This window comes from Penicillium daleae (assembly GCF_028827525.1).
Source record: "Penicillium daleae strain IBT 16125 chromosome Unknown utg000009l_segment0_segment0, whole genome shotgun sequence".
Taxonomy (NCBI): domain Eukaryota; kingdom Fungi; phylum Ascomycota; class Eurotiomycetes; order Eurotiales; family Aspergillaceae; genus Penicillium; species Penicillium daleae.
The window spans coordinates 3,804,567-3,818,320 of NW_026623157.1; the positions used below are offsets into that span (position 1 = coordinate 3,804,567).

General features: G+C 50.0%; 6 protein-coding genes across 6 annotated transcripts; 3 read left to right on the plus strand and 3 right to left on the minus strand.

Annotated features, from left to right (window-relative positions):
- Positions 1-297: 297 nt before the first annotated feature.
- N7458_012521 (uncharacterized protein) lies at positions 298-1,668 on the minus strand (the record flags this gene model as incomplete). The annotated part of the gene is made up of 5 exons (XM_056915902.1): positions 298-602; positions 664-792; positions 863-1,334; positions 1,357-1,487; positions 1,569-1,668. 5 exons carry the CDS (start codon positions 1,666-1,668, stop codon positions 298-300), a joined length of 1,137 nt encoding a protein of 378 aa, XP_056760656.1.
- Positions 1,669-5,379: 3,711 nt separating this feature from the next.
- N7458_012522 (putative mitotic spindle checkpoint protein (Mad2B)) lies at positions 5,380-6,240 on the plus strand (the record flags this gene model as incomplete). The annotated part of the gene is made up of 1 exon (XM_056915903.1): positions 5,380-6,240. The coding sequence occupies one exon, from the start codon at positions 5,380-5,382 to the stop codon at positions 6,238-6,240; it is 861 nt and encodes a 286-aa protein (XP_056760657.1).
- A 1,532-nt stretch (positions 6,241-7,772) lies between these two features.
- On the plus strand, positions 7,773-8,288 carry N7458_012523 (uncharacterized protein; the record flags this gene model as incomplete). The annotated part of the gene is made up of 1 exon (XM_056915904.1): positions 7,773-8,288. The coding sequence occupies one exon, from the start codon at positions 7,773-7,775 to the stop codon at positions 8,286-8,288; it is 516 nt and encodes a 171-aa protein (XP_056760658.1).
- Positions 8,289-8,476: 188 nt separating this feature from the next.
- N7458_012524 (WD40 repeat domain-containing protein) lies at positions 8,477-9,412 on the minus strand (the record flags this gene model as incomplete). The annotated part of the gene is made up of 1 exon (XM_056915905.1): positions 8,477-9,412. One exon carries the CDS (start codon positions 9,410-9,412, stop codon positions 8,477-8,479), a length of 936 nt encoding a protein of 311 aa, XP_056760659.1.
- A 1,279-nt stretch (positions 9,413-10,691) lies between these two features.
- N7458_012525 (uncharacterized protein) lies at positions 10,692-11,861 on the plus strand (the record flags this gene model as incomplete). The annotated part of the gene is made up of 1 exon (XM_056915906.1): positions 10,692-11,861. The coding sequence occupies one exon, from the start codon at positions 10,692-10,694 to the stop codon at positions 11,859-11,861; it is 1,170 nt and encodes a 389-aa protein (XP_056760660.1).
- Positions 11,862-12,062: 201 nt separating this feature from the next.
- Positions 12,063-13,453, minus strand: N7458_012526 (putative sister chromatid cohesion protein Dcc1; the record flags this gene model as incomplete). The annotated part of the gene is made up of 3 exons (XM_056915907.1): positions 12,063-12,391; positions 12,452-13,194; positions 13,335-13,453. The coding sequence occupies 3 exons, from the start codon at positions 13,451-13,453 to the stop codon at positions 12,063-12,065; spliced, it is 1,191 nt and encodes a 396-aa protein (XP_056760661.1).
- Between the last annotated feature and the right edge of the window lie 301 nt (positions 13,454-13,754).

Consider the following 13,754-nt stretch of genomic DNA (forward strand, 5'->3'; position numbering starts at 1 on the left):
GAGCTGGTCTCGGAAAGGGTGGCGGCTAGCCATGCTGTATCTTTACTTTTAACTGACCATTCTTTCTTTGATCTTCCTTGAATATAGTTCTCTGGTTCTAATTAGTCGTGGAGAAATTCTCAAGAAATTCTAGTCTGTATCAAAAAGGGAAAGCTTGGCAGCATGTGGCTTGCTTCAAAATATAGGCAGAGATCTCGCACATCAATTACATGGGAAAGAATCTACTTGCGCTACACTACAATATACTATTTACAACCTTTTCTTCACGTGATATTCAAAGCTACCCCTTCACAGTCCCTAGTGCCGGTTGGCCTGCTTGATATCCTTAACGTGGTCAGTGACCAGGATAGTATAATTGGCAGTTCCACGGTAGATAGTGTATCCATCATCTGGCGAGGGTCCAGTAGAAAGATTATCACCGTATTGCCAGAAAGTATCTGCTGCGATGCCCTTAGTCTTCAGTGCAGTCTGCTGCCAAGGACCTTCGGATGATGCATGCGCAAGGGAGCCGTACTCCTCCAACAAGCACGGTTTTCCAGCCTTGACACAAGCGGCACCGTGAGCCTCAATCCAGAGGTTGCCCCAGGGATCTTGCTCACTCCCTAATCATCAAAAAAAAGATGTCAATAAAAGTCAAGGTGCTAAATGGTGGTGGAGACTTACACTGGCTAGGATACAGGTGAAGGGTGCCAAAGTCGATGGTAGGAATATTAAGGTTCTTCTCAAAATCCACTCCCTCGTAATAAGTGAATGGATAGCTGCCGTCCGATTGAGTTGTGAGACCCATTCCCTCTGTCATCAAGAAATAAGTAACGTTATTTTCTTTCTCTCAAGTGTCCTGATGAGGATTTCATGCACTTACCATCTCCAATACAAACCATTCTGGCGGGCTCCAGGGACTTGATAAAGGCGCTGGTGCTCTTGGCCCAGTTGTAAATCACACTGGTATCACATCCACGGCAACGGGGCTCGTTGGCAAGCTCCCAAGCAAAAATAGCAGATGATCCCTTGTACCGTGAGATAACAGCCTTAATGTACCCACGGTAAGACTTTTGAGAAGCCTCGTCCGTGTACCAAGTTGTGGCATTACCCCCAAATGCCGCATTGTAAGCAGCAATACCACCATAATCACCCCAATTATTGACAAAGTTAACGATGAGCTTGACATCGTGTGCTTCGGCGGACTTCACAACGTAGTCCAGGCGCTGTAGGCCATCGGCTCCCTCATTTGTAGTCGAAGTGCCATCTTGGATGTGATGGAACCAGACGCTGCCATCGGTGGGAATTTCATTGACATCGTTAAATCCCCAAACGCGAAGGATCTTGAGGCCAGACTTTTTTGAGATGACTCATGACCAAGTCCACATCAGAGTTGCTCTTGAGGAATGGGATCCAATACGAGTTGCTGCCAGCAAAGTAGTCTGCATGACCGTCGATGACGAATCGCAGACCATCATGGCTTGGAATTGCAGACGTTTGGTGAGCGTCTAAATCGAATGGGTTAACTCAAAATTTTTGGTATCTTCAGAAGAAACATATCCATCAAATTAATGTGGTGAATAGCGTACCTTGGACAGCCCGTCGATCGAGGGACTCGCCAGTTTCGACGGCATAGCTAGCAGCGAAGCCAGTCCACAAAAGAAACTTGGCAAGTAGAACACGTCTCATTGTGTTAGAACTGGGCAGTACTAGTTCAATGAGCGAGTAGGAAATTCAGATGAGGGGTGGATTCCAAGATGAAGACGAGTTAACCAGGACATTATATATTCCCCGACCCCGTGTTACAGTACTCCGCAAAACCCCAGGCTAATTGATTTTCAACCTCCTGCAAAGGCCTAGCTAAACCCCACATGCTAAAGTTTGCGAAAGGAGGTCGTTTCGGAACAATTTGAGTTGCCTAATTGCTGGTCCAGGGCCGTCCCGTTCCGTTTTGGTAAAGGGATGACGGAGCGGCCAAACGATGTGTTTAGATCTAGCTTGAGTGGGAAACTTTTTGATTGCAAGAATTTATGATGACACGAGCTTGTAGCTCCGGCTTTAAGGCGAGAAGTAGAAAGTTGCAGTTATTCCACAACAGGGCTAATTTGATGAAACCTGGCTCACATTATCCGTCGCGAAGTAGCTCCCACCTGGACCACCATTTTGTTCTATTAGCATAGCGTGGGAAGGAGAAAGATAGATTACGAAATAATTTAAGCTATTGAGAAGAAAGGGGTGGGAATCACTGGGCGACTACACAGGAAGAGGCTTTTGTATGCCCCCTCAAGCCCCTTACCAGCCACACCGATACTTTGTAGCTTGTAGCTTGGCTGGGATCTCTTGCAGGTTCAATTCTCTGATCTCCCACGGACATAAAACTCAAGTAACTGAAAGCCATAATAGGAACTACTCCTAGTCGGACAAGGAATAGCGATCAAAGATTTGACTGGTGAATGGTCACAGCAGAATGTACGGTACGTCGCTTAAGATTTCCCAATCATTCTCCCATCCGAGAGGCTTGTGAAGACAATTATGGTAGGATTCCCGTAAAATTGCTACTTCTGGCACGCGGGTAAGCGAACAAGATCCGGACTATACGCTTTGTGGTAAACTCGTCATTGCGGTTACCCCGGATTTGTGGAGGGCTATGTATTCGCCTCTGCGAGTTGGGAGACTACAGTGTACCTTTTCGCCCCATTGGCAGAGGGGACCTACGGAATACTTCTCGCTTGGCCAATAATCACAAGTTTCCATTTTTGCCAGTTCTCATCATTAACTCTAACCCTTCTCGCCATTCGAGAACAGCTTCTTACCCGATCGGGAAGTTGAGGACTCCCCGCATCTCCGCTTTAGACGCGGAAAGAAGGACCACTCATCGCTGCCCCTCCACATCCTTCAACTTTCGGAGGAATATTCGATATTCAAGAAGATGAGATATAAGGAGCCAAGTTCCAAATATATTCTCAGCCGCCCATATCGATTTTCCTTCTTAGGTGTCACCTGCAGACCTCTCCCCCTCCCTCTGCGACCTCGACTAGGCATTTTGAGATACTCGACGATGTCGGCCGTCTCACACACTTCAGGACCAATCGCAGACACCGTCATTTGAGAGTCAGAACATAATTGGGAATTCGGTTCATAATGGAAAAATATATGTGACCTGTGTATCGAGTGTTATTATTCTTTAGTTGTCCTGACCAAAACACTTGCAGGGGATTTGGGTCGGTGCGCTTGGGCTGATATGCAAAAGGCTCAGCGCATTCCTCTCCAGAGTTGACATCGCACATGGGTTAACAGACCATATTTCAGCTAATATCAGCATCATTCTCTACTACTCTTTATAACCAGGCGAGTCCCAAGTGCTTCATCTAAAACATATAGGTCTCTATTCCGAAATCCTAGACCATTTCCGACAAGAGCCATGCTTCTCTCTCATGGTATGGAGAAACTCTCTGCTCCGCTTCATTTCAACGCCGGGAGTCCCCGAAATTTATAGAAAACAGAGCGAGGCTATTCTCGAGGGCAAGAATGTGCAAGCAGATGAAGATTCGATTTAATTACTCTAAATGAACACACTCATGGCAATTTTGTTATTGAATTTGGGAATATCAATGTTGTAACCGTTTTATGGTAGTCTGGAGTGAGCGACTCTTGTGTGAGCAAATTGTACGGGAAATTCCGCAGTATAACAACGCTGAGATTAGCGGGTGCTGTAGGTAAGCGGATCGTTCGATTATTCGCGGTGTACAGTGCCCAGCAATTGCAAATAACAAGCTAAGGGTTACCATAGATTACGAATTGTATACTGGTCATGTAGGTACACACCTCTCTTAAGTGTCTAGAAGCATGTGCGCACTCATATACACAGGATCCTCAAGCATAGCCGGTACCTGGTGAGACAAATTCCGGCAAACCCGCCGACACGAAGATAAGCTTCTTACACCTCCCGCTGGGTTCCTCGGGTATGGCTTGATTCTGCTCGGGTATACCCCGTGGGCTCTTGCAGCATTTCCAAGGTTATAACCTGGCTGGTTGGAGGTTCCATGTGCCATTGGCCTGCATGTGTGCATCCAACTTCTACCTGAGAGGATTATGTTGTATATTTCCCTATTCACCTTTACTAATTTTCTTTTTCGCTTGGCTTGCGATGATCGGCACTCTCGCCGCTAAGCGTCCGATGATCCCACCTACCAGACTAAGTTGCGCAGTGGGGAAGAAAATGAAGAGGCAAAAAAAGGGCAAGAAAAACCTGTGCGCTCAGTACCGCCCCCAAGAAATCCGACAAGAATATTTGTGGTACCCTGAATCTGCCCTGGGAATGTGTATCGAGGGTTTTCCACTTTTATACTTTGGCCTCGAAAGCCGTAGTCCTGCCCATCCCGACTATATAGAGGGACGATTTTGCAACGGATGATGGGTGATAGGAATTGAACGATCAAGAAGAATGTCATGTCTATACTGTAAATACAAGCGGAAACAGCCTCCAGGGACTGATCACCCCATGGGAATACATCATTTACAGTTGGAAAGCGAGAGATTCTGCAGGGCCCATGACGCAACCACGTGACGGGAACCGTGACCCTTCCACCGACCTCTTCCACTCCTGCTTTTCCCCTCTGCCAAAGCGGTACAATTGTGATTGTCTTGTCGAGCCATCGCTATCGGCTTTGCGATTTATTCTACAGGCTCCTTTTCAACCAACCCTTGGGAACGGAGCTCAATCTTTGCCGACCCTCTCGTTCCTCTGCCCTCAGGGTGTCCATACCGTCCCCCTCCTTCCTCTCGCTTTAACCCGCCCCTCCTCGCCTTCCCCTCCCTTGTCTTCCCTTGCCCAAGAGGGATATTAGTCTTCTCAACCAGCGACCACACTCCTTTTATCTTTTTTGGGATCGGCGCTCTGGGACTTATCTTATTCATCCCTCATGCTTTGAGGGTTTGTGTTTTGTCGTTTTGTCCACCCAAGCGTACGTACTTCTCGGTTGTCCCCGTCAAACACTCCCCCCTCCATCTACTCTCTCATCGCCGACCTTGATACTTCCAACCCCCCCACCCAATCTTCAACCATCCCCAATACTCTTTTCGTAATCTTTAAAACGCCCTACCACCTTATTGCATCACCGCACCACTACCTGCCCACTATCCACGTCGTCGCTCAATCGACCAGCACGATAGCGGCGTTGGCCGACAATCGGAGGCCGGGGCAAACAAACACTTCCCTGACATCATCAAACCCTAAAGCTCCACCAACGTGTTTCCTCAAAGACGCCCGTATTGACTGATGACTATAGAAAGGCAGAGCGATGATTAGCTTCAAGGTGGAACATCATTCAGATTCTTCGAGACTCCGTCAAGATCACCCCTACCGTGGCAACGACACTGGATCGTTCAACGGCAATGCCAATGGCCAGTGAAACCAGTAGTACCACCACCATGACCACCTTTTCCGCCCCGGTCCCTGCTACCAAATCGCTGCCCACCAATCAGTCAGCGCTAGCGGCGTCTTTTACCAGCTTCCTTACGGTGTCAGTCCACCAAATACTTTTCCTGCGCTCCGTCTACCCACGTGCCACATTCCTTCCGGTACGGGCATACAACTATCCTGTCCGACAATCGCGTCACCCCAAAGTGTGTGACTATATCAATGATGCATCAATCGCAGTCGGGACAGAGATTTTGAAAGGCACAATCACCGCAGTCAGTATTATCATTTCATCTCTGCGCACAAACCAGCCCCTCGAACGGTATGCCTTTGATCTATCGGGCTTCCCTCGCGCTCCAGCTGGAGAGGTGAACACTACATTTGAAGGCAGAAATGAAGATTCATCCAATGCAGGTGCCCCTGAGGGCCCCGCGCCAACTTCGGTCGACCTCGAGGCCCAGTTCCGTGCATGTCTGGCCCGACTCGCGTCTGCCTGTGCTCGATTGACTCCTCTGCCACGAGACGACGAATTCAGCTTCACCGTGTGCATCGAAGTACGGGAGGATGCTCTTCCTCCGGCAGGGACCACCAACGAAGAACAAACGTGGATTGTGGCCGAACCTGGCAAGGTGCATTTACGATCTTGCACCGCCCCATACTCCGTGTCCAAAGTGCGAAATGGCGAGCCTCAGCAGCAGCAACCATCTCCCCCAGTCTCGAACGGACGCGCCAAAACAGTACCGGTACGACGGGTAGAGGCCGGAGAACTGCGCTTGGAGTTATGGGTAGAGGAGGCACGTCAGAAATTTAATGAACCGGTGGAATCAGAACAGCCACCTTGAAAGAGACGCACTCTCAGAAAGAAAAGAAGAAGACCCTTCTCTGAACACGCAAGAAACCTCGTTTTTGTGTCAACCCTGATTTTGGGAAAATCGTCTTTGTTCCTTTGTTCATTGTCCACCGCATATCCTACATTAAACCCCCACATACCCATATCACATTACCGCCATTCACCCACCTATCCACCTCTTTTTGACCTCCATTTCAGTCTCATTCTTGATTTAGCGTGACCAATGATCGAACATATATGATGGGCGGGGGAATTAAGAATTGCCACCTGCAGGAAAGTGGCGCAAATACATAAACGGGAAGCGGCAGATATTTGGGACTCGCATGGCATTTACTTACATAGACCAGGTTCATATCTTTTCTTTTCTTTTCTTGGTTTGACTTTAGGATGTTCCTCCCTCTGCTTTTTTTCTTCTAAATTCCCTTCCAGGATACTTCTGATTCTTTTCACGTTCACGACACTCCTTCTCCTTCTCTCATTGTTTGAATTTCTCTCCTCCCTACCCTTTATGCTTTCTTGATTATCGAAAGTCCATCTCATTTGCATCTCTCCATGCCGATCCCTGGGTTTTGACTCATTTGGGCTTCTTTGCTGCGGTCTGGTCTTTTCTCCTTTCTTCTTCCATACCATCCTCATGTATCTCATTCGTCTCCTTTTGTTGAAATTTTCAACTACATGATCCTCTACAATTCCATTTAGCCAATTGCCAATTCAATCACCTAGCAACCCGTTCCATGTAATCTCGTTTTCGCTATCCCGTTCGCCTATTGTGACCCGTCATGACACCCCTTTCTCTAGTTTATTCCTCCTATGTTATGCTTTTCCTTGATTATGCAGTACGCCGTGTCGGCTGCTGCTTTTAACCGGTGGTTTTGTAAGCTAGACCGTACTATCTCTGCGTCTGTCAATGATCCTCCATTTTTTGGGGTTAGTTGCTTTGAGCTTGGATTTAGGTCCTGGTGGCTGATCTACCTGGGCTTGGCTGGTACAAAATGACTTATAGGCCTGCAATGCATCCATTTCTGAATGTGAACTAGCAGATTATGCGCAGCCCTGGCAATGGACGCTTCAGGAACGTAGGTTGTCTGCTATCATAACGTTGGTACCTCTGAACCGAGCCCTGACCTTTTAGATGTAATTATAACATATGGACTTCCTTAAGAGGGCAAATGGCCGCAATCTTGCTCTGCGCACTGTCTATTTAATCGTTATAGATATGATGTATCAAACTCATTAGCGGAATCACAAGAGCTGTAGCAAATAGATCAATGAAGCACATAGTACAGCACTCGCATTCATGCAAAAAATACTATTGTTTGCCCTCCATTAGTGCAAGTACGCCATAGGTATACCCCTCTTCTAAAGATAATGTGCAAATTAATTGGGATCAGGTATATAAATCTTGCTAAATCCATATAACACAACTGCAAACCAACCCTCTCCCTCTGCCCCTGCCACTCAGGCCTTTCCGTCATCCACATATCCATACACTCAGAAATCTTTTCCTTCCAAGTTCTCCGTCAAATGGCGCCCCCGGACCGACCACGGGGTTCTCTCCCGCCCCAGCAGCAAAATTGTATGTATTCTGAGCCAGTGGAACCAAGAGAAAGCCTACAGCACCATCAAACCCAACCCGACTCCGGACTACCATCCCTTCCACAAACTCATCCGTCATGGACCGACTTGACTGGCCCGGATCACGCTGGGTCTGGGCAGACAAAGCAGGACTTCTCACGACGGCAGCAGTCTAGCCAGATGAACAACACCCAGTCTACGATTCCAGGCCAAGCAGCTCTGCAGCAGCCACTGCCTATACCACTTGAGGCGCAGCAGCCGCAGCCGCAGCCGCAACAAATGCGTTCTCAGAATGGAGCCCAGCCAGCTCTGCCGGCAGAAGCGGTCCTTGTCCCACATACCATCGGACAGGTAGGATCGCACGTCTTTCCGATTGCCAATGGACAGTATCAGATTCGGGTCATCTCGTACATGGAAGTTTTGATACCCATGGTTCCGTGTCCTGCTCAGCCGCCGTCTCAGTGATTGGGAGATTGCATGGTAAGCGAGACGTGATGATCGATGGATAGCTCCCGAGAGTTGCTTTTTCGCTTTTCCTGTTGTCAAGGACCAGTACCTCCAAGTCGGAATTTTCCCCGGGTGTGAAAAAGGGTTGGGTTCTCTTATCTTGAGACCCGCAGATAGTTCATGCATTAATCTTTCTTCTAAGAATTCTATTTCAAAGACCATAGGTTCTCGTCAGTCTCCAGGATCCTGACTGTCATATCATCAGCTGTAGACACCACTAGCTTCCCGTCCCGCGCAAAGGCCATCCCTCTTTCCCAACCCTGGACTGGCCCCAGCTTGGTGCAGGTTGTGCCTGTGCTGGTATCCCAAAGTCTTATAGTGGAGTCGTCCGACGCGGAGACGACCATTTTGCTGTCTGGAGAGAAGATCACGTCTTTCACCCAGCTTGAATGTCCCTCAAGGACCGTGGATAGAGTACCCGCTCGCCACAGCCGCGCTGTTCGATCTTTTGACCCAGTGGCTACCATCGTGCCGTCTGGGGAGAAATTCACGGCCCGCACGTAGTCAGTGTGACCTTCAAGTACGGCGCGGGCGGTACCTGTATGCACATCCCAGATGCGGGCCGTGCAATCGTCCGAGGCCGATGCCAGCAGGTTCCCATCTGGTGAAAACTTGACCGTCCGCACCCAACCCGTGTGGCCACGGAAGACTCTTAAGGTGTTGCCAGATCCGAGATCCCAAAGACGGATCGTTTTATCGTCCGACGCCGATGCTATCAACTTCCCATCTGGCGAGAACGCTGCCGACCTCACACAGCCCGAGTGCCCTTGAAATGAACGGGATACAACCCCCGTGCCGATTTCCCAGACTCGCACGATCATGTCATCGGAGGCAGACGCCACCCGCTGGCTGTCCGGTGAGAAGGAGACAGCCCTGACCGGACCAGAATGGTTTTTGAAGATTCGATGTAATGAGCCCGTCGCCGTCGTGCCCCAGACTCGGACCGTGGTGTCATTCGAGGCCGACGCCGCCATCGTGCCATCCGGCGAGAGGGCCACATCCCAGACCCAACCAGAGTGGCCCTCCAAGGTGCGACGCGGCACTAGCTTGACATCTGGAGAGTTGGTGGTTGGAGTCTGCATTGGTGGCGGCAGTGACCCCCTTTTCCTTGGAGGGGGGTGAGGAACGACCCTCGTGACCAGAAGGGGGCCCTCCAGGCGAGCGTTGGTAAACAAGGACCCGAGTCAAGATAAAGTTGGATTATAATTATCCTCTTGGGGGGTGGTTGAAGTTATTTTTTTTTTATATTTTTGGTATTTTTCCGGGATAGTTGGAATCGGATGGCTTATGGATGGTGGAGTTGGTCGTTGGCTGACAGCAAAAAAATGGCCCAATTCCCCTCATTTTCTTGGCCCCTCTTGGATCGAAGATTCCCCTCCATCTCGTCGCCGATGTCATCAGCCATTACGTAAGCGGGTCATCCTCCAACCCCGTGACCAGCCCATACCCTACCGTCAACTGGTTAGATCACGTGATGATGCCACATGACTTTTTCTTACATCACATGATCCTCTGTGCTCAATCACGTGATGCATATCACTGCTGGAGAACACTTCCCTTCAGGGCCAGTGGGGCTCCTCCCGCCTTACGTCAACGGCAGGTCTAACCGGCCTTCCAACTAAACTTAGTTCCCATCAAGTGGAAAGCCGCCAAGTGAACAATCTGATTTGCAGATTCAACCTCCTCCTTACCCTTATCTAGCCCGCTTTCTCTCGCTTGCCCTCGGCTCGGGTGACAAAGAGAAACCCCCCTCCGTCGGCCGCCGCTTTCCCACCAGACCTTCCCGGCCCGGATGATGATGGTGGTAGAAACGCGCCAGAATGGAGCCAATTGAAGCGGGGACGAATGGAACTAGGATCGAAATTGGCGTGTGTCACAATCTCTCTCGACTTGCCCGATCCTGTCCCCTCGCTGTAAGGTGCGTAGGGCGCGGTTCCGGATTATATCATGCCGCTTGGGGGGTGGGCCCTCACCCGTGGGCCTTCAAGAGGCGGTTAATCCACATTTGAACCTGTCGACCCCGGATTTCTTTTGAGAGGATTTTCCTTGGTTCTTGATCTTCTCCTATTCCTTTTCGCTGCAAAATATCCCGTCATTTAACTATCGGGAGCTTTGATCGTGATCGTGGAACTTGGAGACATGCAGGGGGTTTGACCTTCTACTACATACTTCGGTAACTTTTCCGCTCTCGTGACCAGGCCGCCGATCTATACAATAGGCTTGCCCTGCTATTAATTTCGCCTTCTCGATCCGAAGCTCTCTTAGTTGCGGAGTAAAGTAGGTCGTGGAGACCTTCAACAACAACCCAGACTTTCCTACTCAGAAAGCCGCTCAATCAGAAGGACTACAAACGATACCAAGATGATTGCTGCAAACGTTCCCCATCTCCCAGACGGAGACTCGCCTGACCTGATCCTGGTCCCCGCCACTCCTGAAGAGCGTATCGCCTCCATCAAGCTCAATAGTACCGCCTGGAAGGGTTTCTTGGATGTCGAAACCTACATTGCGCGTGAAGATCACCTCCGCAGCCAACGACTTACTCGAGATGGACTGACCTGCTGGATCTTGGTCGACGGTAGCGAGCCCGAGGGTGATCGCACTATCTTAAGCTCCTGCGAGACCTACCAGAAGAAAGCCCTCCTCGCACACGACGGCCAAGTGGAAGATGTATCCACCCACGGCATAGGATGTGTCTACTGTCGACCGGAGTTCCGGGGCAAAGGTTACGCAAAGCGCATGCTCGAAGAGCTCAGCCGGAAGCTGGATACATGGAAAATGGAAAAGCAGCCACGAGGCAGAGCATTTTTCACAATTTTGTTCTCGGATATCGGAAAGAAGTTTTATGCACAGTTCGGCTGGCGGCCATACTCATCCTCGCATATGGTGTTGCCGGCTCGGGCGAAGGAGGAGCTGTCCAATGGGGTGGTAGGGACGAGTGTGACACGGGATTTGTATGCCGAGGACGTCGACAAGAATATGTGCAACGACACCGTCATTACCAAACTGCGTGAGGACATGCGGGTCGCCTCGAAAAAATCACAAACCGCCAAGGTGGCTATCCTGCCTAACTTGGACCACTTTGTGTGGCACTGGGCTCGTGAGGAGTTCTACGCGCAGCAGCTATTCTCGAATCGCCAACCACCGATTATCAAGGGTGCAGGCAATGACGACGTCCGCGTATACTGTGCGTGGAATCGGAAATTTGGCGAGACACCTGAAGACAGTGTGCTTTACATCTTGCGGTGGGTGTATGACGAGCCTACATCACCCGAGGCAGAGCAAGCATTGGTCCAAGCGATGGCCGATATCTTGCGGCGAGCTCAGCAAGAGGCCAAGGAGTGGGGTCTGAGCAACGTCGAATTCTGGAATCCAGAACCTTTTTTGCAGAAGGCTGTCAAGGTGCTGGATCCCGATGCAGAGGTCGTGCACCGTGAGAAGAGCAGCATTTCCTGCCTGCGCTGGACCGGTGACGAGCATGGACTTGGTCAGGATGTGGAATGGATTTTGAACGAGAAGTATACTTGGTGCTGATGCAAATTGCTTGGGTATCATTTCGAAAGGGTTTGCTTTTGCTCATCTGAGAATTATGATCATACTTGGAGGTTCAAGTACGGAGGTCATCATCACATGAGCTATTGGGTGGCAGACGTGACATATTCTTTTAGAGAGTGCCTGGCATGATAGATCAGGCTACTCCATCAATGGCGCGGCAGCGTATTTGATGATTTGCAATCAGTGGCGCTTTTGATTTTTTAGCAATTCATGCCAGTTTCTGGTGGATTTGACTTTGGCAGCTGTAGCTGGCGCAGCGGCAGAAGTCTGGCTGACTTGCTGCCGTTGCGATGGTTCAACGAAGCTTATTGTCGTAGGATCGGGGCTCTGATATGATCCCTCTTGTAACTTGGATAGAGCAACCTCGCTTCTCCAGGACTCTGGAAGGCAATCTTTCCATTCACGGAGGAAGTCGCTCCGCCCGATCGCGGATGATGATGTGGGTGCTGTGGCAGCGAGATATGTCTCACCCACCCATTGCGTACACTCGGCCTTGTCAAAGCTTGCCCCTGGATAATCATCAGATCAGACTGGACATGACACTAAACATCGGACCATTAGTAACTCACACTTAATCTCATCAGCCAATGCTGGCCCCTCATCCAACACACAGAGTCTCCTCACCACGGCTTCAAGGAGCGCTCGTGGGAACGGAGGATCCGAAGTGTCGTCTTCGTCAAGGACTGATTTCCACAAGTCTCTTACCAGAAACTGCTTCTCGAGGTCAATTGTTTGTAATATCGCACCCTCCATCAAGCGCTTCCACACATTGAGCCGCATTCGTGCCGAAGGCCGCCAGCATGCGCCTTGCTTCTCGTCGACAAACGCGCAAATTTCCCTCCAGCCAGCTTCACACTGCGCCGAGGACACTGGGATATCCACAAAAACACGATCCCGCAACTCAGCCAGGCCCAATGCGCCGAACCCACGTGAAGACTCATCCATAGGAATATCCCCGTCATCGTCGCCGCTCCGGCGATCGTATAGACCCAAGCTCTTCTCCAGGAAGGGGACTGCAGAAAACCCTCCAGGAGGAACATGTAGTTCCAACGTTGATCTGCATTTCGCAATTGCTGTCACGGCCTCATCAGGGAGGTTCAAGGAGCCGCTCTCGCCGGCTTCTTCTTCAACGACTTTGATGTCTGCTCTTGAGATCTGTCCAAGGCTAGGTCGAAGAATATGGAGAGAGTTTGATGACTGTACTTGGCGGATGCGGTAGGTTTGCGTGGGCGTACACAGATTGACATATTCTAAGGCACTTGGGTCGACAACGGCGCGGGCGAGGGCTGCGGAGGGAGATTTGAGCTCGAGTCTAGTAGATTGGTATTTGTAAGTGGTTTAGTTGCAAGAGGAAGCCTCTGAAAAACAGCACCCGAGAACAGGCCAACGTTGGACAAGCCAGAACTTCCACGTTATGCGGACGCTAAGGCATGGATGAAGCAGTCAACTTACGCGGGGGCATCCTTGGAAGAGAACAACTTCTCCAGTTCTGGGGTTAGCTCCAATAGCCGAAACCCCTGTTGGGGATTTGTATTGGTGAAAAGAATACTGCTTGAGTTTTGAGTCGCCATTGGAACGAGCAAATATCTCCAAGCGCGATCTGCAAGAAAAGTTGATGAGATGCCAAAAGAAACGCGCGCGGACGCGATGGACACGCGCTGGTTGTGCACGGACCACCGTTTAATGGTCGACTATGAAGCTGGTCAACCTTCTGGATTCTCGGACAAGTCGATCTGAAGATGAAACATTATTGCTTTGTTCGGACAACTTTAGGTGGTTCTGAATTATGAATTGGCTATTGAGGTAATCTCACCTGTGGGAAATGCCGCTACAATTGCGTCAGCGCCCGGTCAACCCTTTCCGGGGTTGAGA